At 50.8% G+C, this 24196-nt stretch overlaps 1 protein-coding gene across 1 annotated transcript in view; it reads left to right on the top strand.

Annotated features, from left to right (window-relative positions):
• The window catches only part of PIP5KL1 (phosphatidylinositol-4-phosphate 5-kinase like 1), a 200364-nt gene that overhangs the window by 113667 nt on the left and 62501 nt on the right, over positions 1–24196 (top strand). Inside the window, exons 7-8 of the mRNA XM_078646581.1 lie at positions 1899–1954; positions 14320–14432. Of these exons, the coding sequence (XP_078502707.1) occupies positions 1899–1954; positions 14320–14432 (169 nt within the window). The remainder of the gene's footprint in view (positions 1–1898; positions 1955–14319; positions 14433–24196) is intronic.

Genomic DNA, 24196 nt, shown 5'->3' with positions numbered 1-24196 from the left:
AGCAACGAGAGGCTGCACCGGCGTGGACTGCACCTACTGCACCATGGAACCAGCAACGAGAGGCTGCACCGGCGAGGACTGCACCTGCTGCACCGAGGGACCAGCAAAGAGAGGCTGCACCGACGAGGACTGCACCTGCTGCACCGAGGGAACAGCAAAGAGAGGCTGCATCGGCGTGGACTGCACCTGCTGCACCTGAGACCCAGTGAAGGAGAGGGACTGTGCCTGCCGTATTCTGCTCGAGGAGCAGTCATCTCCAGAGCCCAGCCAAGGACAAGAGACCCCAAGGGCCAGCTGACTCGCCTCCTGTTCGCAGCCCAGGGACGCAACAGAAGAAGAAGTCCGCTGGGGCGAGTTAGCAGCCCACAGGCTTCTACTCGCCACCAACAGCCGTCGTTCAGCAGCATGGACGAGGACCCAACGCTCAAAGCTGCACCCACGTTCACTGAACCTGGGAGTGTTGTCGGAGTGCAGCGGGCCCCCAGTGAGTGAGGTATTGACCCAGGAAGGATTGTCCTGTGATTGTGATACTGGGTGACTGGTGGTCCAGTGGCAGCTGGACTCTGCCAGCCCTGAGAGGACTTTGAGGGATGTTGACTCTGTGACCAGGACCACCTCACTCCCTTCGTGGTCTGAGGAGCAGTCGCAGCAAGACCCCCCACTGGCTGCATCGCATCCTTGCACCTCTCTAGCATCCTTAATCCCCAGCATCAGGACCACTTCAGTAGGAAAGCCCTACAAAGGATAAAAGTGCCTGTAAATGAAGACTGCTTCACCTGCTGAGATACCCGTTTCTGAGGACCATGCTGGGTCCCCCTGACTCGCTTCCGAATAGCGTTGGTGGCCTAAACTGACTCCAAGTGACCGCATTACATCTAGCCCTAACTTTGGTTTCTGAGTGTCAAACCCGTTGAATTTGCCAGTGCTGGTTGACAAATGAGGGAAATGCTTTGATTCACTATACCGTATAAATGCTATATCTCCAGCATCCTCCAGTGGATCGTTTTTGTTGTGGTGTCTAAAATACATAAGAATACAGTCTATTTTTATAAAGTGTTGCGTGATTTCTTTGGTGTTTTGCTGATTTCTTCTTCATTTGTTTTGGTGCTGTTTAAATGCTTTACACTTGTTGCTTTGTGTAAACCTCGCTGCTTAGAGTCACAGCTAACCAGGGCCGAGCTGAGGGTTCGACAAACGAAACCTAAGGGTCTTAAAGGGGTTGGTAAGTGCATTACACAGTGGGGTCGCACAGCCTCGCCATACAATACGCCCCATTCCCTCACAGGTTGCCTCAGCTTCCCTGAGGTGGGATCTCTGGTGGTCTAGCTCCCTCTCTTGTTCTGATCGACGTTCTCAGCTGCTCGCCTTTCCCTGTGTCTCATTCTGGTAGTTTGTCTTTCTCCTATAATCTCTCTGGTCGGCTATCTTCCTCACCATGATAGGTTGCCTCAGGCTCCCTCTGCTCTTTATCTTTCTGTCTCACAGTGATGGGCTGTCTGCCTCTCTCTGTCAGCCTGTCTCTGATAAACTGTCTATTCATTTCTATGTCTTACTCTCACTTCGCCGACCCTTTCCTCTCTCGGTCTCTCTTCTGACCTCTCCTGTCTGTCTCCCTGCCTCTCTCTGCGTTTCCCTGTCACCGCTCCTTTTTCCTCCCTCTGCCTCACTTCTCACTCTTCCTTCTGATCCTTCTCGCATCTCCTCTTGCGGTTTCTCTCCTCATCTATCCTGCCTCTCCTCCCTCAACGTCTCTCCTCACCTTTACTGCCTTCCCCTTTCACCCATCTATGCTCTTCCTCCTCCCTCTCGCCTCCCTCTTCTCCTTTCTTGTGCCCCTCCCTCTCACCTCTTCTCCCTCTGCGTTGCCTGTAAAATGTTTTCATGTCTTTTCTTTTCAGAAATATTTGATCATTATGCAGAGTGTCTTTTACCCGGATGAGCGGATTTCTGCCAGGTGAGCACCGACACATCTGAATCAACCTGTGAAGATGCAAAAGTAAAGTGCACGACGGGACACGATGGATTCCTGGTTGTGTGGCTGGATGGGTGGATGGGTGCATGGATGAATACCTCTTCACTATCTTGATTCTTGAAAAGCGCCAGGCTAACCCATGGTTACCATCCAAGTGTGAAGCAAGCGCTGTAAGCGTGAGGTTGAAATCAAGAATGCCTCGGTCTGTTCCTTCACTAGTGCAGCAGTTTGTGGCGCGAGTCCCACACCTGCTCAAGTCCCCCCTGTTTCTGGACCTGTTGTAGTAACAGGCGCCTCGATGGGAGGCTTCAATTTGGAGGATGTTCAGCTGGTGTGGTTGGCACTTTATGGGGGTGCTTGCTTCCTTTTGTTATGTTATGTGCATTTGTAAAGCACACTATCACCTCTAAGGGTGTCCTGGTGCTCCGTAGGAGTGTGTGCCTCGCTCTTCTTAGGTTCGGTTGGTTAACTGATAACTCAAGTCTTTGGCTTCCTCTGGAATTCAAGAAGAGAGGAGGGCGCCTTCATGTGGAGAGGGAGGTCATTCCACGGTTTAGGAGCGACGTAAGAGACGCCCGCCCTCCTGATCTGGTCTGTGTGTGCGTGCGATGTTGGCAAGTAGGAGTCCTGCAGAGCGGAGGTGTCTGGGTGGTTGGTGGAAGGAGATGCGACTGTTCAGGTGAGCGGGCCTGCGTTGTGGAGTGACTTGAATGTGTGTGTGAGGAGTTTGACTTGAGCGGGTTTGTGTATCGGGAGCCGGTGTGGTGGTGTAAAGCGAGGTCTGTGTCAGAGGTTGAAGATGTGTCTGGCTGTCGAGATCTGGATGGTTTATAGCCGTCTAGTCAGTTGCTTGATGATCCCGGAGTAGAGGGGGTTCCCGTAGTCCAACTTGTTGGTGGCCAGGGCTGAGTTACAGTTTTCCTTGTGCTGCTTGAAGCCATTTGGAGCTCTTCTTTAGCTTCTCCAGGGTCTGGAAGCAGGATGCAGCGACGGCGTTGACTTGTGCGGTCGTGTCCAGCTTGCGGTCAATGATGGTTCCAAGGTCCTCAGGTGGATGTTGGGTGTGGAACAGGCTTTTCACCAGTTGGAGTCCCATGGTGAGGTGTTCTTGCCAAAGATCGCTACTTTTGTCTTGTTGGTGGTGAGTTTGAGCCGGGTGGCCTTCATCCAGTAAGCAACATTGGTCATACAGGCGGTGAGCTTGTCTCTGGGCCTGTCCGAGAGAGTGTATGATTCTTCTTTAATGTTGGCGGGCACTGGTGGCCGGTGACATCATGGGGCGTATATGTCATTGTAATGAGGACACAGAGCCAGGTGACAGCTGGTATATTAAGGTAGAGTAACCGATGAAAGGCGCTTCCTAAGCCAGGACCTGACTCCCAGCAGACACCCCTCAAAAGCTGCAATGACCTCAATTACAAGACTCAGCGCGGTGACCTTCTGTAAAGCATTAAATGACCAAAGAGTAGTAAACTTAAACAAAAACGAGCCAAACGCTGCATGCACATTTTTTAAATAAGAGTTTAATGACATTGCGAGAAATAAAGTTGGACATAAAACAATTGAGCTTAAACAAACCAGGGATCACACAATGTCTTTACATTATGGTTTCATCACACACCCGGACGTAGGGAACAGGCTCAGGTACAGGAACAAGCCATTGGTTTAACAGAGGCACTCCCAGAGCCTGATAGGGCACTTTCACTCTGGTCTGTGTGAACATGACCCTTCTCTTCCCCACTCACCTCTCTTATGCACTCACTGTCACTCACCTCTCCCCACCCATCCTTCTTCACACACACATGCCAGAGATCTTACTCTCACCTCCTCTATACACTGCAGATCTCCTCCTCCTCCTGCTCCACCTCAGACCACTCTCTAAGATCACATACTTTTCACAGTCCCCCATCACCTTTTACAGCCCCTGGACTGTCGCATACCAGCACACACACCTCCCCCTCTCACCTCCACAATACTTATCTTCTTTCCCACGTTTGCAAGATTTCCTTTCTTAAACAAGTCCTTCAACCAGTATTGTGTCAGTTTGTGCCCCTTCTCTGCATCTCATCAGAGAGAGGTGCCCGCCCTGTGACGTCATTGGCACAGTTGCTGCACAGGAAAGCAGCCTTTTTACGTCCAACCTGTGTCTCGCACTCTCTATGACACGATTGGCTCACTCCACCGTACCATTAGCTTGAGGGTTATACTCCGCTGTTGTACAATGTTTCACTCCTTGCTACTCCAAGAAGTCTTGCATTGCCTTGGATGTTAAATGCAGGGCTTTAAATGGAGACTGAGAGGTCCTGGTCTCACTAGTCAGAGTACCCGTTTGCCCATGGAAAGCGGTGGTACTCGTCCATCAAATGTATTGCAGCTGAAAACTGCAAGTACTCTCTGTTCCAAATTAAAGAAGCCTAGGTACTCATTCCAGGAGAGTACCCGCTCATTCAAAGCACTGGGTATATCAGTCCCATTATCAATCACCAAACCCAAATGCACTGTTTGCCTCATTCATGTTTTTAACGGATTGTTTTTTTTATCAGTGACTGAAGAAAGCAATTTCACCCCCAAACAAAGGAGACAAAAAAGGCTCAAGACACAAATGTCCGTGGCGTGCAGAATGAGTGCAACACTGGTGTAAACCCGAGAGCTAGGGATGCAGAAAACATGATTTTATAGTCTTATCTCACCCCAGCCCCCATGCACCTGCATCCCTGGGTCCACACAGTTGCAAACCCCCACAAGACATTGAATATTTCCACAATCCATGCCCTGGGGTCCGGATACCCAAGCGCTGGTGGGCATGGTCAGGATGAATGGCTTGAGAGCCCCACATGTCCTGGTGTCTAGAGGACGGAGGCCGCATTGTGGCCTCAAAGTCAAATTGTTCTTTGCAAAAGAGTCAATCGAACTTTACATCTGAGTGAGTCCCTCGTCCCCAGCAGCAGCCAGCCGTCTTTGCGCCTCTAGCAGGGCGAGTGCTGTATACCATCCATAGGACACCATGATGTCCCACACCCAGCCCCAAACTGCAACTCTTGGGTCCTTGGGCCCATCATACTCAGTCTTTGTAGAGAGTGCAGACAGCACCTTCTACCATGAGGCGTGTAAAGCATCCCAGGGCCACGCCAGGTGTGGAACCTTCGCCTCTGGTTGACCACATCTGGCACAGTGCGTGTCCTCTCGGAGGCCATATCTGTGCAGGTACCAAAGGGTGTAGTATGTGCGATGCAGCTCTTTGTAGTACAGTACACAGAGCCTGCTACTCGGAGATATCATGCCCATGTGTGCACAACAGAAGGACCACATTGTCTCAGGTATCTCGAGACCCATCTCCTCCTCCCACTGGCAGGTGCAGCGTGTGTTGTGCTGGGGCGTCCTCATGCGTGTTTTAGTGCTTGGGTGTCCACATCCATGTGTTGTGCTGGGATGTGCTCATGGGTGTGTTGTGCCCGGGTGTCATCATGCGTGTTGTTATGCTGGTATGTCCTCAAGCGTGTATTATACCGGGGTGTCACCATGTGTATGTTGTGCCGGAATGTTCTCATGGGTGTATTTTGCCGGGGTTTCCTCATGCGTGTTTTGGTGCCGGAGTGTCCTCATGCATGTTGTTGTGCTGGGGTGTCCTCATGCATGCGTTGGTCCGGAGTGTCCTCATGCATGTTGTTGTGCTGGGGTGTCCTCATGCATGCGTTGGTCCGGAGTGTCCTCATGCGTGTTGTTGTGCTGGGGTGTCCTCATGTGTGTGTTGTGCTGGTGTGTCCTCATGCATGTTGTTGTGCTGGGGTGTCATCATGCGTGTTGTTGTGCTGGGGTGTCATCATGCATGCATTGGGTTGGGATGTCCTCATGCATGTATTGGGCCGGGGTGTCCTCATGCATGTGTTGTTGTGCTGGGGTGTCCTCATGCATGTGTTGTTGTGCTGTGTGTCCTCATGCGTGTGTTGTGCTGGGGTGTCATCATGCATGTTGTTGTGCTGGGGTGTCCTCATGTATGTGTTGTGCTGGGATGTCCTCATGCATGTATTGTGCTGGGGTGTCTCATGCGTGTGTTGTCCTGAGACGTCCTCATGCATGCGTTGGGCCGGGGTGTCCTCATGCGTTTTGTTGTGCTGGGGTGTCATCATGCGTGTTGATGTGCTGGGGTGTCATCATGCGTGCATTGGGCTGGGGTGTCCTCATGCATGTATTGTGAAGGGGTGTCTCATGCGTGTGTTGTCCTGAGATGTCCTCATGCATGCGTTGGGCCGGGGTGTCCTCATGCGTTTTGTTGTGCTGGGCTGTCCTCATGTGTGTGATGTGCTGGGGTGTCCTCATGTGTGTGTTGTGCCGGGGTGTCTCATGCGTGTGTTGTGTTGGTATGTCCACATATGCAGCTCGGTGTAGCATAGAGATTGGCTGTGTTGTTGAGGTGGCTGTGAGAGGCGAGTCCAACACCCCACAGGGCACTGGTTCCGCCGGGAACTGGGTCCTTTCCCTGAATGACCTTCAGTATATCATACAAGAAGGTATCTAATGGGGTTCTATGTGTAGTACCAGCAACAGGAATATTTTATTTATGTATGTCTACCCATTTCAGACGCCCTTTTTGGTAAAGTTGAGAGAAATCCTTCGGTTTGTGTGGCCGGTATCTGTGGGAGGGTATCTGCAGGTGGGTAGGTGTGGGTGGGTATCTACTGGTGGGTATCTGTGTGTGGTTATTTGCTGGTGGGTATCTGCGGGTGGATATCTGCTGGTGGGTATCTGCTAGTGGGTTTCTGCTGGTAGGTTTCTGCTGGTGGGAACTGCAGGAGGGTATAGTTCAAGTTCAAGTTCAGGTATTTGTATAGCGCACTATTCACCCAGAGGGTCTCAAGGCGCTTGAGGGAGGGTGGGTGCATTACTTATCGAATAGCCAGTTTTTTAGCTGCTTTCTGAAGGAAAGGTGGTTCTGTGTAAGGCGGAGGTGGGTAGGGAGAGAATTCCAGGTTTTGGCCGCTAAGTAGGAGAAGGATCTACCCCTCATGGTGGATTTATGGATGCGCGGAATATCGGCGAGGGCTTGGTTGGACGATCGTAGGTGGCGGGTGGGGGTATAGAAGGACAGTCGCGTGTTGAGGCATTCGGGTCCTAAGTCGTAGAGGGCTTTGTGTGCGTGGGTGAGGAGACAGAACGTTATTCTCTTGTTGACGGGGAGCCAGTGGAGGTCTTTCAGGTGACCGGAAATGTGAGCTTGACGGGGGATGTCTAATATGAGTCTCGCTGAGGCGTTTTGGATGCGTTGGAGTTTTTTCTGTAGTTTGGCTGTGGTTCCGGCGTAGAGGGTGTTTCCATAATCCAGTCGGCTAGTGACCAGTGCGTGGGTGACTGTCTTTCTTGTTTCGGTGGGGATCCAACGGAAGATTTTTTTGAGCATGCGTAGGATGTTGAAGCATGAAGATGAGACGGCGTTGACTTGTCTGGTCATCGAGAGGGAGGAGTCTAGGATGAAGCCCAGGTTACGTGCGTGGTCCGTATGTATGGGTGCTGTACCCAGGGCCGGTGGCCACCATAGGTCGTCCCAAGCAGAGGGGGATGATCCTAAGATGAGGACTTCCGTTTTGTCCGAGTTTAGTTCTAAGCGGCTGTTCTTCATCCATTCGGCAACTTCTCTCATCCCTTCGTGTAGATTGGTTTTAGCTGTGTTTGGGTCTTTGGTGAGGGAAAGGATCAGTTGGGTGCCGTCTGCGTAGGAGATGATGTTGAGGTTATGTTGTCGCGCGATGGATGCGAGGGGACTCATGTAAACGTTGAAGAGGGTGGGACTGAGTGATGATCCTTGTGGTACGCCGCAGATGACTTCGGTGGGCTCTGAATTGAATGGGGGGAGGCGGACTCTCTGGGTTCTACCTGCGAGGAACGAGATGATACAGTCCAAAGCTTTTCCTTGTATTCCGACATTGCTGAGGCGTTGTATGAGGGTGCTATCAATCAATCAATCCTGCTATTTGTATAGCGCACTACTCACCCGGGAGGGTCTCAAGGCGCTTGGGGGGAGGGGTATGCTACTGCTCGAACAGCCAGGTCTTGAGTTGTTTCCTGAAGGCGAGATGGTCCTGGGTCAGCCGAAGGTGGATGGGGAGGGAATTCCAAGTCTTGGCAGCCAGGTAAGAGAAGGATCTTCCTCCGGCGGTGGCTCTGCGGATGCGTGGTACGGCTGCGAGGGTGAGGCTGGTGGACCGTAGCTGGCGGGTGGGCATGTAGAAGGACAGGCGGTCGTTGAGGTACTTGGGGCCCAGGTCGTGGAGAGACTTGTGTGCGTGGGTGAGGAGCCGGAACGTGATCCTCTTGTCGACGGGGAGCCAGTGCAGGTTCCTCAGGTGGCTGGAGATGTGGCTGCGTCGGGGGACATCCAGGATGAGTCGGGCGGAGGCGTTCTGGATGCGCTGGAGTCTTTTCTGTAGCTTGGCTGTGGTTCCGGCGTAGAGTGCGTTTCCGTAGTCCAGTCGGCTGGTGCCTGGGTGACAGTCTTCCAGGTCTCGGTCGGGATCCAGCGGAAGATCTTGCGAAGCATACGCAGGGTGTTGAAGCACGATGAGGAGACGGCGTTGACTTGTCTGGTCATCGAGAGGGAGGGGTCCAGGATGAAGCCCAGGTTGCGTGCTTGGTCGGTTGGCTTGGGTGCGGTGCCCAGGGCTGGGGGCCACCAGGAGTCGTCCCAGGCGGAGGGCGAAGATCCCAGGATGAGGACGTCCGTCTTGTCCGAGTTCAGTTTCAGGCGGCTGTCCTTCATCCACTCTGCGACATCTTTCATCCCTTCGTGTAGGCAGGTTCTGGCGGTGTCGGGGTCTCTGGTGAGGGAGAGGATCAGCTGGGTGTCGTCGGTGTAAGAGATGATGTTGAGGTTGTGCTGGCGTGCGATCGCTGCGAGAGGTTTCATGTAGATGTTGAAGAGGGTGGGGCTGAGTGAAGATCCTTGCGGGACGCCGCAGATGACTTCGGTGGCCTTGGAGTGAAACGGGGGGAGGCGGACTCTTTGTGTTCTTCCGGCGAGGAACGAGATGATCCACTCCAGTGACTTCTCTTGGATACCGATGTTGCTGAGGCTCTGGACTAGGGTGCGGTGGCAGACCGTGTCGAACGCAGCAGAGAGGTCCAGGAGGATGAGGGCCACTGTTTCCCCCTTGTCGAGCAGGGTCCGGATGTCGTCGGTGGCTGCGATGAGGGCGGTCTCGGTGCTGTGGTTGGCTCTGAAGCCGGACTGCGAGGGGTCGAGGGATCCGTTCGTCTCGAGGAAGGCGGTCAGCTGTCTGTTGACGATCTTCTCGATGACTTTAGCAGGAAAAGGGAGGAGCGAGATGGGGCGGAAGTTTTTGAGATCGGTGGGGTCCGCTGTAGGTTTCTTCAGGAAGGCGCTGATCTCGGCGTGCTTCCAGCTCTCCGGGAAGGTGGCGGTGTTGAAGGAGGCGTTGATGATGTTCCGGAGTTGGGGTGCGATGGTGGAGTCGGCCTTGTTGAAGACGTGGTGTGGGCAGGGGTCGGTCGGTGATCCGGAGTGGATGGTGTTCATCGTGCGGGCTGTGTCTTCGGTGGTCACCGTGGTCCAGGTGCGAAGGGTGGTGGTGGGGGGCGTTGGTTCGACGGTTGGGTGCGTGGGTGGGGCGCCGAAGCTGTTGTGGATATATGCGATCTTGCGGTGGAAGAACGAGGCGAGGGAGTCGCAGAGGTCTTGTGACGGAGTGATGTCGTTGGTGCCGGTGCTGGGGTTGGAGAACTCCTTGACGATAGTGAAGAGCTCTTTGCTGTCGTGGGCGTTGTTGTCCAGTCGTTCCTTCAGGGATTTCTTCTTGGTGGTGCGGATGAGCTGGTGGTGCTTGCGGGTAGCGTGTTTGAGGGCGGTCATGTTGTCGGTGGTCCGGTCGAGGAGCCAGGCTTTCTCGAGGGTGCGGCAGGTCTTCTTGGAGTCCTTGAGGTCGTCGGTGAACCAGGATGCCTTCTTGCTTCTGGGTCTGCTGGGAGGGTTCTTTAGTGGCGCGAGGTCGTCGGCGCAGGCGGTCAGCCACTGTGTGAAGTTGCGGGCTGCTTCGTTGGGGTCCGTTGTGTTGGCGGGTGGGCTCTGGCTGAGGGAGGTGGTGAGCTGGTCTGCGGTGATCTTGCTCCAATTCATGTGAGGTACCTGTTGCGGGTAGTGGTGGGTCGTGGATCTTTTGAAGCTGAAGTGGACGCAGCTGTGGTCGGTCCAGTGGAGTCTGGTGGCGTGGCTGAAGGTGATGTACTTGCTGGAAGAGAAGACGGGATCAAGCGTGTGGCCGGCGTAGTGGGTGGGGGTGTTGACCAGTTGCTTGAGTCCGAGGTTGGTGAGGTTTTCCAGCAGGGCGGTGGTGTTGCGGTCCTTGTTGTTCTCCAGGTGGAAGTTGAGGTCCTCGAGGAGGATGTAGTCGGTGGAGGGGAGGGCGTGCGGGCTGATGAAGTCTGTGATGTCTTCGCTGAATTGTGTGCGTGGTCCCGGGGGTCTGTAGACGAGGGTGCCTCTGAGGGTCGTCTTAGGGTCGGTGTGAATCTGGAAGTGGAGATGTTCGGCTGCGGCGAAGGAGTCGTTGGCGTCGGTCGTGATGCGGATGGTGTTCCTGTGGACGATGGCGATGCCACCTCCGGTCTGGTTGATGCGGTCCCTCCTGATGATCTTGTACCCGTCCGGGATGGCGATGGCGATGTCGGGTGCAGAGGAGACGTTCATCCAGGTTTCCGTGAGGAAGGCGACGTCCGGTGATGTAGCGTCGAGGAGGTTCCAGAGTTCCACGGCGTGTCTGTGGACGGAGCGGGTGTTGATCAGGATGCACTTGAGGTGGTTGCTGCTGGTGTTTGTCTTGGCGGGTGCGGGGCAGGTTCGGAGGCAGGTGAACTTGCAGGTGCAGCAGGTGAAGGGTCCGTGGGTGAGTCTCGGGGTGGCTCGGCAGCAGGCGTGGGTCCGGCCGGCATTGAGTGCGTTGAGAGTGGCGGCGTCGTAGGTCAGTCGGGTCGTCTTGCCTCGGCGGGGAGGTCCAGGGGTCCTGGCGCTGGGCGCAGGCCAGGCGCGGACGAGCGCAGACGGGCTTACCTTTGGCACACCTTCGGCGCTCAATCGGTGCTCCCGCTGCGCGCGTCCGCTGCGCGGTCGCTCTGGGGGCGTCATAAGTAAGGAGCCGGGAGGGAGGAGCAGCTGGGTGGCGGGAGCGGGGCGGCGAATGGAATCACAGGGGGGCGGGGCCGCAGGGAGGCAGCGGCGGGAAATTCCAAGAAGCAGCGGGCAGCGGGAAATTCCCAGGAGCAGCGGGAAATTCCCAGGAGCAGCGGGAAATTCCCGGGAGCAGCGGGCAGCGAGCGAAGGAATCTGCAGGCAGGAGGTGGCAAAGGCAGGCAGGAGCGGCAGCAGTGAGTGGGGCGACCAAGCCCTGTGGAGGGCTGAGCGGTCACACCCGACTGACTGTGTCGAAGGCAGCGGAGAGGTCAAGTAGGATGAGGGCAACTGTTTCTCCGTTGTCCAGTAGCGTTCGGATGTCGTCTGTAGCAGCGATGAGGGCGGTTTCGGTGCTGTGTTTGGCTCGGACGCCGGACTGGGAGGGGTCGAGGGAATTGTTGGATTCGAGGAAGGTGGCGAGTTGACTATTGACGGCTTTCTCAATGACTTTGACAGGGAAAGGGAGGAGTGAGATGGGGCGGTAGTTCTTAAGTTCAGAGGGGTCTGCTGTGGGTTTCTTTAGAAGGGCACTGAGTTCGGCATGTTTCCAGCTTTCCGGGAAGGTAGCGGAGTTGAAGGAACAGTTAATGACATCGCGGAGATGGGGTGCGATGATGGAGTCTGCTTTGTTGAAGATGTGGTGGGGACAAGGGTCGGTTGGTGAACCTGAGTGGATGGAGTTCATCAGGCGGATGGTGTCTTCAGTAGTGATTGGGTTCAAGGCGCAAAGGTTGTGAGAGTACTGTTTTGGTTCGGAGGTGGGTGGAGTGGACTGTTCTTCGGACTGGTTTTCAAAGCTGTTATGTATGTCGGCGATTTTGTTGTGGAAGAAAGAGGATAAGGAGTCGCAGAGGTCTTGGGAGGGGGTGATGTCGTTGGTGCCGGCGGTGGGGTTGGTAAATTCTTTGACGATGTTGAATAGTTCCTTGCTGTTGTGGGCGTTGTTGTCGAGTCGGTTCTTGAATGCTGATTTCTTGGTGGATCAGATCAATTGGTGGTTTTTGCGGGTGGCGTCCTTGAAGGTGGTCAGGTTGTCAGTGGTTGGGTTTTTCTCCAGGTTTTCTCGAGGGTACGACATAACTTCTTGGATTTCTTAAGGTCATCGTTGAACCAGGGGCCTTTTTGCTACCTTGTTTGATCTGGTGGTTTTTCAAGGGTGCTAATTTGTCAGCGCTGTGGGTGATCCATTGTCTGAGTTTGGTGGCAGCTTGGTTTGGGTCCGATGATATGGCGGGAGGGTTTTGGTTAAGCGATGTGAAGAGATGGTCGGTGGTGATTTTGTTCCAGTTTCTTCGAGGAATAGGTTGTGGAGGGTTGTGGGTCGTGGTCGTTTTGTAGCTGAAGTGAACGCAGCTGTGGTCCGTCCAATGGAGAGCTGTGGTGTGATCGGAGGAGATGTGTTTGCTGGAGGTGAAGATAGGGTCGAGCGTGTGTCCTGCTAAGTGGGTGGGGGTTTCAACAAGTTGTTTGAGTCCGAGATTGGCCAGGTTGTCCAGAAGGGTGGTGGTGTTGCTGTCGTTTTTCTTTTCCAGGTGGAAGTTGAGGTATCCCAGTAGAACGTAGTTCTCAGAGGTGAGGGCATGTGGGCTGATGAAGTCAGTGATGTCTTCGTTGAATTGTGTGCGGGTTCCTGGTGGTCTGTAGATGAGGGTGCCTCTAAGTGTGGTCCTGGGGTCAGTGTGGATCTGGAAGTGAAGGTGTTCGGCGGTCGCGTGGTTATCGTCGGAGCTGGTCGTGATTCGGAAGGTGTTCCTATGGATGATGGCGATGCCTCCTCCTGTTTGGTTGGTGCGGTCCTTTCGGATGATCTTATAAGCGTCCGGGATGGCTATGGCGATGTCGGGTGCTGAGGAGGCGTTCATCCAGGTTTCTGTGAGGAAGGCGAAGTCTGCCGATGCAGTGTCGAGTAGGTCCAGAGTTCAGTGGCGTGTCTGTGGACCGAGCGGGTGTTCAGCAGGATGCACTTCAGGTGGTTAGAATCGGAGCTTTGATTGGAGGAAGTGGATTTGGTGTGGGCCGTGATGCAGGCGAACTTGCGGGAGTGGCAGGCGAATGGTCCATGGGTGTGTCCTGGGGCAGCCTCGCAACATTGTGGTGAGCGTCCGGTGTTAAGGGCAAAGAGGGTAGCGGCGTCATACGTTATGCGGGTGGAGTGGGATTTGCGGGGGCCAGGGCGTCTGGCGCTAGGCGCGGTCCAGGCGCGGACGGGCGTAGACGGGCTTACCTTTGGCGCACCTTCGGCGCGCATGGGGCGCGTCCGCTGCGCGTGAACGCTGCGCGCAAAGGCATCGGTCATAAGTGGATAGTGGAGGGGGAGGGGCGAGGGAGGAGCAGCTGGGAGGCGGGAGCGGGGCGGAGAGCCGGGCAGGGAGGCACAAACAACAACAAAACACAAAATGGCAGTCAGCCCAAAAGCAAAACCGGGTTGGGGCACACTATGAGGATAAAAACGCTATGTGAATGGCAGTGGAACCGGCACAAGGCACAATCAGGCACAGAAACCAAAATACAGGCAGGAGGGTATCTGCTGGTGGATATGTATGGGCGGATATCTGCTGGTGGGTATCTGCAGAAGGGTATCCACAGAAGGGTATCTGCTGGTGGGTATCTATGTGTTGATATTTGCTGGTGGGTATCTGTAGTTGGTATCTGCAGGAGGGTATCTGCGGGTGAATATCTGCTGGTGGGAACTGCAGGAGGGTATCTGCTGGTGGATATTTGCTGGTGGATATCTGCGGGTGGATAGCTATTGGTGGGTATCTACGGTGGATAATAATACCAGCTATAGGCATTAATAAAGTATAGGTTCCATGTAGCCAGGTGTTTTTTTAGACTCACTATTCTTTTTGACCCTTGCACTCTCACAACATCACATAGTATTATCTCATGAAAAGTGCTTCCCCGTCTCCGTTGGTCGTAGCACGCCCATCCTGCAGCACGGTGGGAAGAACCCGATGATGAAGTACGCCACCGAAGGACTCGTTGGGGGGTGAGGGTTATTTTAGGAAAACTTATCATTTTCTCTGAAGAAATCCATTTCTTCCTGGGAACTCTGGTAGCAATCACTGGAAGGACAATATGTGTGCACCGAGTGAAGGTTTCATAATGACGGGTGGACTTCGAGGGTTATGTGGCACCTGCTCCTTATTCACGAGCTCTCTTTGATCCTCAGGTATGACATTAAGGGGTGCCAAGTGAGTCGCTGGACGGCCCCAGCCCCCGAGGGCAGCCGGCTGATCGTGGTGCTGAAGGACCTCAACTTTGAAGGGAGCTGCATCAGTCTGGGTGAGTGCCCTCGGTCACGTGATATCCGTCTGAGTTAGTCTTTGCTGGTTGTGCCTTTTCACATCTGTAAGAGAGACCTGATTGGCTGAGCACAACCACGGTCCGCGTCATTTGACTGGGAGAGTCCTATGTGTGCGTGACCCTTGCCCTCTGACATCTGGCTGGGGCAGTCCTCATTGGATGAAGGAATAGAAGGTGTCTTTCTTTTGTCATTAAAAAATTTGCAAACTGACATGCACATATTTTTGCCCCTGTACATACTTTCGATGCCAAAAGAGTGCCTTCACCTCCAAGAAGAGAGGTTTGGTTTAATGACATAAAGACATGTATAAACATTCTGTTCCCACTCCCTGCCCCAGGGCTGAGGGGGGATCACCCCCATGAGGACCTGTCGGCTTCAGTATCTTGTCTTTGGGCTGAGCGTCCTCTTCTGCTGGATGGACGTTCAATCGATCAATCAATCAGCATTTGTAGAGCGTGGCACTGTCACCGGGGGGGGAGAGGGGTCGGTGGAGGTCGTGGTGGTGGTAGCTGGTGCTGGGATGTGAGGTCTCTGTCGCGTCAGCTCCCCCTGCAACAGGTCTTGAGGAAACGGTGGGAACAAACAAGCAGAAAAGGCAAAACAGGGGGCAGAAAAACTAGCGAGCAGCAAAGGAGAAACGGGGGGTAGAAAAACAAGTACAAAAGACAAAACAGAGGGGAGAAAAGCAAGCAGAAAGGCAAACCGGGGCAAAAAAATGAGCAGGAAGGCAGAACAGCATTTGCAATGCAATAGGTCTCGCAGTTACGCGAGTTTAAGCTATTGGCATTGTAAATTACAATGCCTTTTATTTTTGTTTTTAAAAAGAAAACAAAAATAAAAGGCATTATTATTTGCAATGCCAAAAGTTCAAACTTGTGTCAATGTGAGACTTATTGCACTGTAAATGCTTGTTTTGTTTTGTTTACAGAGACAACTTGGATCACTAAACAAAGCGAAAAAAAGCACTTGCTTCACTTAGTCAGCACGAACATGCAAAATGACCTTTTAATCCTCAGTGCAAAGCTTCGGGGATGTGTGCTGTACGGCTTGAAACCATTGGCAAAGCTGGTCGGTCCACGAAGAGATACTTATTGGTTTTACTGGTGTTTGTTTGTATCACTAATGGTGCCGGCTGCAAAAGCGTGTTGTTCTGAGGTCCCCCTACGCTGCTTACAGGCTTCTCCCACGCAAAGGAGACGTATGTAGGTCACGCGTGTGATAGGCCAGGACACTTTGCACCCTGCAATGTTGATCATCGCTCGGACGTGCTGCACAGTTCACGAGTGAGACTGGTGTGTGTCCACCTAACACGATTGCTCATTCAAACGAGACGCACTGTTTCACTCCTACTCCTGTATTTCCGCGTTCTTGGATCTGTTGTAGTGCCCGGCATTTGAACGGTCTTGTTTTAATCCCTGGTATCCCTTTGTTTCTTATAACATTGCAAGAACTCGAGCAACTCAGGGATTTACTTTTAACTATGCGCGAAGCAAGCAGGATTTATACATGACCTTCATCATGCAGCCCCTCCCTGGCGTACATTGGTTCGCACGGAGTGCAGTTGTAAACAGCTTGGACTTGGGCACCGGAGCTGATGTTATTCTATGGCTTTGAACTGCGCATCACTGAAATGTAGTAGCGCTTTCTTGAAATACGTTCAGGGCGGGGTCCGTAGACCATTACCTACTATAGATGGAGAGGCTATCTGCCCGCTTCGGTGACATAATCCGGGGCGCGCACGCCTCGAAGGGCGTCGTTTGATGAAGGTCAGCATGTTCTAAAGTAGGCTGCCTTACTGTGTGGAAATTAGTCCCAAAATGCTACTGCGTTCACAAACACTATTGAGAATTGCTTCCAGCATTCAGGGATTTGAGGATTCTTTTTATTGCTCTGTTCATTTGTACTGTGCTAGTTCGCGGTTATTTGTATTAAAAGTGCGCACCTACATATCGCTAACTTTGAAGTGACTGTGCCCAAGGCACTCGCTGTTCAAACGAGCTAGCAACTATCTATCTCTATTTTTTCGTATGGCATAATTGTTGTAAGTTTTAAGCACCCATGCATTGTTTGTTTTATGTGTCTTGTTTCGGATTCCTGGTCTGACGCCCTTTCATACCTTTCTTACAAAGCAGAACAATACAGCACATGCCGAATTTGCTTTTCCCCCTCCCCCTTCCCAAAACTCCTTAAAAAAAAAAAAACAAGCATCGATCTCCTGCCTTTATGGGGCCATGTGTTTCTAATTAGAAACACATGGCCCTATAAAGATAAGAAAGTGCTTTGCAACAGCCGCAAAGCAGACGACCCTGTCCGGAACGGCCGGACGAAAAGGAGAAAGGGCAGCGGCTACAAAACCCCATTTCCAATGGCAGGCCACCGTGTAGCATAAACGGTGACGCTAGCCAATGGAAATGAGGGGCGGGGCTTCAAGCCCCTTTCTCAAATCTGATCTTTTACAAAATTTCTTGCCCAGTGAGCAGCGCTTTGCGCTGCAACGCCAGGCGAGACCTAAAAAACAAGAAGAAAAGGCAAAATGGAAGGCATAAAAGCAAGCAGAAAATGCAAAACACAGTTTGGAAAAATCAGCAGAAAAGGAAGCAGAAAAACTAGCAGAAAAGGCAAAACAGAGCAACAGAGGTTAGAAAAACAAGCAGAAAGTCAAAACAGAGGGAAGAAAAACAAGCAGAGGAGGCAGAGCAGAGAGCCGGAGGTAGACATGCAGAAAAGGGTAGCAGACGCCGGACAGGGGTCACCCGCAGGACGGGCTCTCACGAGGACCCGCTTCTTGTACTCTTCTTCCTCTGGATCACAAGAGGAAGACAGGGGACCAAGAAGACCAGTTTCTTTTATCTATTTATTTATTTTATTTATTTATTTTGTATAGTGCAGCTTTATCCCAGAGGGCACCAAAGCTATGGGAGGATAAACATTTATACATCAAGAAAATAAGGTACAGCCTCATAACAAACTAATTGGAGAAGATTTGTGACACTCTTGAGGTAGGTACAACAGAGCATTCGAATCAGGGGCCTGGAGCGTGGTGCCCCCTCCATGTACTTTGCAGCTTTGCAGGGGGGCCCCCTCAAGTTTCTTTATGTAACTAACAGGTGATAGAAGGTGAGGTCTCCTTACATCACTTGGGTTTGAGGTGTCGATTGTGTTCGAAACCAGCCTCTGACTCCCCATAGTGTAGCCTTCTTCAGGCTGTGAGGTGGGCCGGGTTGAAGGACTTCTTAAACTCCACACATTGACCTCTCCTTGGAGAGGGAGACATTTCTTCTTGATTCATACAAGGGTGGTGGTGAAACATCTCAGGGCCTCGTTAGGAGCACTGTCGATGTGTCCCTAGTAACACTGGGGGGGTGCGGAGTTACCAGGGATTACTAGTGTGAGCCGCAGGTTCTAGTGAGATGAGGGGTCACTCAGGGGATGGGCGAGCGATGCACCTGGTTGAGCTGGTGAAGCTTGGACGCTGGTACTCCCACTCCTGGACCCATCAGAAGCTCGTCAGGGGGCTTCAAGTATCTGAGATGAGTCCGGCCCGGACACTGAGGATTGTGTTTTATGGCGCTCTTTAGGTGGAAGCGGAGAGGCCTGTCTGGTACGTCATGGTTAGGTATGGATTATCCATACTAGGACCTGGCTGACGCGTTGTCGGTCACCTGGCGGGGTGAAGTGTTTGATACATTTAAGATATTTCGTTTGTAGAGAGGGTCGTTAGTCATAGTATTCATGGGGGTCTCCCATTGAGTTTATTGTCCAGGGCAAACCTGGGGGACTTGGCCTTCTTTGCCCTTTAAGAGCCGGGGCTGCTCTTTAGTCGTTTGTTTGCAGCTTTTAACGAATAAGTCTTGGGTTATTTGGCCATTGAGAAGGAACTCACTCAGGGTCTCGCTTTGGTTTAGCTGCTGACGAGAGAACCCGTTCTGTATTTGCAGATGCGGTCAGTCCGCGGGGCAGGTAATGGCTCGCTCACTCTTCATTTCACATGGACCTGCCAATCTCCTTCATACAGCTGGAAAAATCGGTAAAAAGGTCTTAGGGATTCAAAGTAGAGGTTGAGTATATGGGGCGTGGATGCCGAGCCCTGTGGTGCTTCAAGAGGGGGTTTATGGGGTGAGAGAAGTGTGATTTGTATAGAGCAGCTGACAGCGCCCATCCTCATAGGACTGGAGCCAACATCTGGAGCGCTGCTCCACCAACACAAAAGTGAGTTGGGAGCGTACAAAGACACGCAATGATCCGTCATTTCGAGGCCAATCAGAGGTCAAGCGAGATCTGCATCCCAAGGAGGAGAAGAGAGGAGCTGGTTGGCTGTGCAGGGTTGGCTTGTTTGGGGACAGGGGGTAGCCGGATGGACTGGTCAAGTGGTGAAAGGACTGATCGACGGCCCGCCTGCCTGTGGGCATTGTGTGACGGGGATTGAAGGGAGTAGAACTAGCGATGATCCGAGCGGAAGCAATTCCCTTCCTGATGTCCTGCAGCTTTTTCTTGAAGTACTTCAGGCCTGCACCGCTCTCCGCTGGGGCTCGGTCAGAGTCACAGAGATTCTTCGTTTGAGCTTCAATATTGATAATAAGTTTCTTGGTTTCATTTCTGGTAACTTTTATCTGTTTTTTTAGGGAAGTAGCTTTATTGTTTACTATCTTGCATCTGTCTGCAGCTGTGTGATTTTCTTTTTATTTCCATCCAAATGGTAACATAGTATTGAGTAAAATGTGTTTAAGGAATGCAAGCTTGTCTCTACTTTTAAGGAGGGGTGAATCAGTCTTCACTATTTGTTTTTTTAAAATTGTTTTAGAGACTGGAGCTAAGGTGTCCAGAATAGCCAGGATGGACTTGTTGCAAGGGCCTTCTAAGAGGAGGACAACATTGTGGTCTAGTGAATACAGATGGCAGTGATGGATGGGACGGCATTGGTCCCTCTACATTCTGGTCAGACAAAGGCTCCAGGTCTGCTCTTTGCCAACCCGGACACGTGCCATACTTCACCCGACTCCAGAATAACCACATGCCCTTTCCCAGACTTGCATCCCCTCCTTTCTTGCCATCCAGGTTTCTTGACATAAAGTTCCTCGCCAAACAATCACTGCTCGCCCTCACAGGACATTTTTAATCAGAGCTTCCTTCTACTTTATCTGGAAATACTTCTGTTTCTCAGAGATTCCTCTTCCACAGTGAATTCAATGTAGGTTCGGCCGGTCACCATTCGAGGCTCATAGATGGGAACTCACGAGTAACACCATTAGGAGTGAAATCTGCCCACATATTAAATGCAGTATCTCGTTTAAGGTCTCCCGGTGTTCAAAAGTCATTTGAATACGAGATTTAACCAGATTATTGACAAGCTCCACAGGCCATTTCCTTGCGTCGAGTACAGAGCATGCTGTGTGATGCACCGTGGAAAGATTCTTTACAAATCCTGCATTTCCTTTGACACAAACTGGACTCCGTTATCAGATATAAAGGTTGTGGGAATCCCTTCACATGGATACACCTGGCCAAGGAATTCAGTAACATTCTTAGTAGTAATTCAATCTACCCAGCTTGTCGTAATCCAAAGCGAAGTGTTATCAACCAAAACATATCTTTTAGGGAGAAACAATTGCTCGAAAGGATCAACAATATTGGGACCTCCCTTTGTTTGGGGTTCTTCGGGAATCTCTGCTGGTACTGAAGGTGCTTCCCTCACAACCTTGGACGTATCAACACTTGCAAAAGACACAATCTCTCACTGCTTATTCCACCCCTTTATCCTTTCTACCAGTAGCGCTCGCGACCCTCGCTTTGGTGAGATTTCTCCCTTGATGAACTTCATGGGCAAGGTTTAGGAATGTCTTCCTCAACTCATATAGAGGTTTTAACCTGTTGCCACAGAACAAATTACCTCCAGAAACACATGATTAATGCCTCACTTTCCAATATTCCCTTAAGGAATCTGATAAGTCAGACAACCTAGGCCATCCCCCAAAGATAAACATAAGAGTTGCTGAACCATTGCGTAGACTCAAACTCCCTGCTCAACTCTTCCTCTTGCAAAGCTGCTTCCCTCACTCACATAATAGGTAGGCCACTGTCTTCTAACGGGCCCCTCGGCGAACAATCTGCTGCTGTGTTCTTACAATGAGTTTAGAAAAAAGGGGTAACCCAGTAACGCTGGCCGTACAATTATTAGCAAAAAGGTGGTCCGAATGAGAAAGTGTAGCCTTGGACTTCCACGGCAATAGCGATATGAAGAAAGTGAAACATATCTTACTTTGACAATGTGAAAAATGCAGTATCTGGTTTCTCTCTTTCCTGTCTGTCCTGAAGATGACCCCGTTTTAAAGGGGTCGAAACTTTGACAAAGATTTCATGTGGACTGGTTGTAAAAAATGTCAGTGTGTCATGGGACACTTTAAATGCGAGTGTTTTCTATAATAACATATTGTCAGAATCAGTCACTTGAATGTCTTATATATAACACAAGCGCACCACTTAGTCAATGTTATTCACGTTACTGCACAATTAACCTATAGGAGCACCACACGAATAATTTATTCCTTGAAAAATGACAAAAGATAAAAACGTTAAAATATGAATGTTGTGCCATTTTGTGCCTCTTGTCTAAATAAATAAATGAGTGCACTTAAAGCATTGTGAAAGTAAGATCTGTTTAACTTTCTTTGTATCACTATTGCCGGGCAAGTCCAAGGCTACACTTCCCACTTGGGGACCGCCTTTCCGTGGCAGATACTCCATAACGAGATTAAGTTCAGGTAACTTCAGCCTCCCCCATGATTCTGGGCATGGCTCTTTCAGAACCTATATTTGAAAATATCTGTACTTATGGCGTACGGACACTCTTCAACACAACTGGAAGACCCCACAGAAGCAACTTGAAGTGGTCAGCAACCCACTCCCAATGAAAGCCTCTTGCTCCATAACTGAGTACGGCTCTTCTGCCCCCTTCAGCGAGTATGACGCAAATGCAATCATACACTCCTTCCCATCAGCGTACTGAACGTGTAAAACCCCCAAATTCTTCAAACTGGTGCCGGGGTGAACCCCATTTTCCTCCTTGCATTAAACGATCTCAAAGCGGGCATCTTCCCCTTGTCATATTTGAGCATAGTGAAAACCTCCTAACGTTCCTCCAACCCACCGAATAAGTGACTTTCTTCAGTAGTCGCCTTAAGGAATTTGCCACACTTGTAAAATCACGAATACATTTGGAGTAACACTCGGTGAGGCCTAGCAACGAATGAACCTGACCCTTGTTAACAGAGTTTGGTGCCCTCTTCAACAGAATCCGCGAACTCACTTTTGGGACTCATCCCTTCACCAGATACAGTATGGCCTCAACACAACACAGCACCCACACAAAAGCTGCACTTGTCTCATTTCAAGATTAGACTGTCCCCCTTTAATCTGACTAAAACCTGCTGAGTGTTCTGTCATGTCCTGCTTATCACACCCACGGACCAAAATGTCATCCTGAAAAAACAATGCATTATGTAAACCCTTCAACAGCAGTTTCATTACCCTCTGAAGACACACCGCTGCAGAGGCCAATCTGAAGGGGAAGTGAATAAACCCAAAAGTTACGAATCATGCAAAAATGACATCAGAAGAACCCTTGAACTTATGTGACGAAGAACCTGGTGGTACGCGGCAGAAAGATCCATCACACTAAAGAATTCAGCATCACCCAAAGGAGAAAGAGATAATATAGGAGAAAGGCTGTCTATCACCCCAAATATTTCTGTTCCAGTAGCAGAGGTCGACACACAACCTGACTTTGTTATTGCCATCCCTTGCTGCCAGTACCACAGGTACGAGCCATTCTAAGGCCTCAATCGCCAACAATTTTCAAGTTTGTCTAACTCTTTTTCAAATAGGACCATTGTTACATTTAGTATGTTTCTTACATTGTGTAACACTTGGCTGGCACTGTGTTTTAAAATATTCTGTGCTGATTTAAAAAAAAAAAAAATCTATGTTCTCTATAAAAACTTTAAAATTGTCTACAAAATCACTATCATTAGTAAGATTCACAAAAGACAAGACTTGATTGGGAGAATTGGGATGAAAACTAATCCCTCAATCTCGTCTGCATCTCCACCCAGGCACATTACCTCCATGTTTAGCCACAAATACTTTCCCCACAGTCTCTAATCGGAAACTTTATGGTCAATGTGGTATATCCTATGAAATCAATCTTTAATCCACAGTAACCACTATAATTAATGCCAGGCGGATACAACACTATGTTATCTTGATCAAACATGCTATCCTAAATAAATAAATAAATAAATAAAATATCCTAATTCTTGTCTCTAATAAGCTGTACCGCGACCTCAAATCTGCTGGTACCAGAACAGCTTTGCTATTGGTTACTACCTCACACTCAGGTAATATCAGGGCATCCTCCACAGACATGTTCCCGCGACAGAAGCCTCTGAGATGCAGAATCAACTTCTGTGCACTTCTGTCAGGGCTCGACACACCGACATTCACCCTGCGCTATGTGCGGCTGTCATTTACCGCAGTCGTTGGGAGGATGCAGGTTATATTGCGGTCGATCAACAAGGATTTCTGGGGTTGCCCGTCTAGTCTCTCGCAAGCCAGAGCGGGCAGGAGGACAGGATCGTCTGTGAAGAGCGTTGACCGCCTTCCAGGCCACGCGCTTCACCAACGACTTCACGGAGAGCGCTTGACCACGAGTTTACTAGTCACTCAGAAGTTAGAGTAGGGAATTCAAGTCTCTTAGTCTGCTCAGAATTAGATTAGGTTAGGTTTCATTTGGAGAGCGACAAGTTAGTTAGTCAGTATTACTTATGTTTGTGGAAGAGTTTGAGTATTCATTCTAAGGTCTAAAGGAAACAGAGAATGAGCCAGGCTGCTGGGGGTTCACCCCCATTATTGCGTTGATTCCTTGCAGAATAGAAAAGAGAAACTAGGCGCATTGTACGGGACTGCAATAACCGTGATTCCTGGCAACGACCGCGTCATGCCCACCACAGAGGGACGCGCACCCTGGACAGCAGAAGGGACATTATAAGGGGCACACATGGACCAGGAGGTATGAAAGACGCCTTGGAGTGGTAACTGGTTTTAAGTGCTCAGTCTATGCAACAAGGCACATGAGACCGACCAGGCCATTGCTCTTAACTTGTTCTTTCTGCTGGGACATTAATCCCAGCTCATCATGACAACTGCATAACAGAGTGTGACAGCAGGCGCATGCCCCTGCCTGTGTCCCATGAAGTATTAATTATACTTTCATGGGAAACAACAACTGTTGGAAGCTCCATTATCCCTGAATAATTGAGCCTTCCACCAATGACTTTGCAGTGCAGTGCAGTGCAGTGCAGTGCAGTGTGCCTCAGTGAATGCAGTGCAGTGCAGTGCAGTGTGCCTCAGTGAATGCTCACACTGTTCATGTGCATATCTGTTTGTCTTTGTCTCCAGAAAGCATGTATGTCCCATCAGGGACACGACTATGCATAAGATGCATGCTGGTGTGTCGTGGTACGCCTGCCTTCGCGGCTTTGATACAACAGTGATATAATATATGACACCTGCTGATACAGAATCCGTGACTCTCTGATCTTTTATCTGTTTCAGGCACTCATAGATGCAGACAAAAACAGGCAAGTCAGCCTGGTGACACGTTTTATGTTGTTTTGTATGTCATACGATTTAGGATTTTATTAAACATGCATATAACCCGAGGGTCTCAAAGCGCTGGCCAAAACCA

This window comes from Lissotriton helveticus, chromosome 5_2 (assembly GCF_964261635.1).
Source record: "Lissotriton helveticus chromosome 5_2, aLisHel1.1, whole genome shotgun sequence".
In the NCBI taxonomy this organism is placed as follows: domain Eukaryota; kingdom Metazoa; phylum Chordata; class Amphibia; order Caudata; family Salamandridae; genus Lissotriton; species Lissotriton helveticus.
Note: the sequence above shows the minus strand (reverse complement) of the source record. Positions and strands in the feature narration are given on the sequence as shown.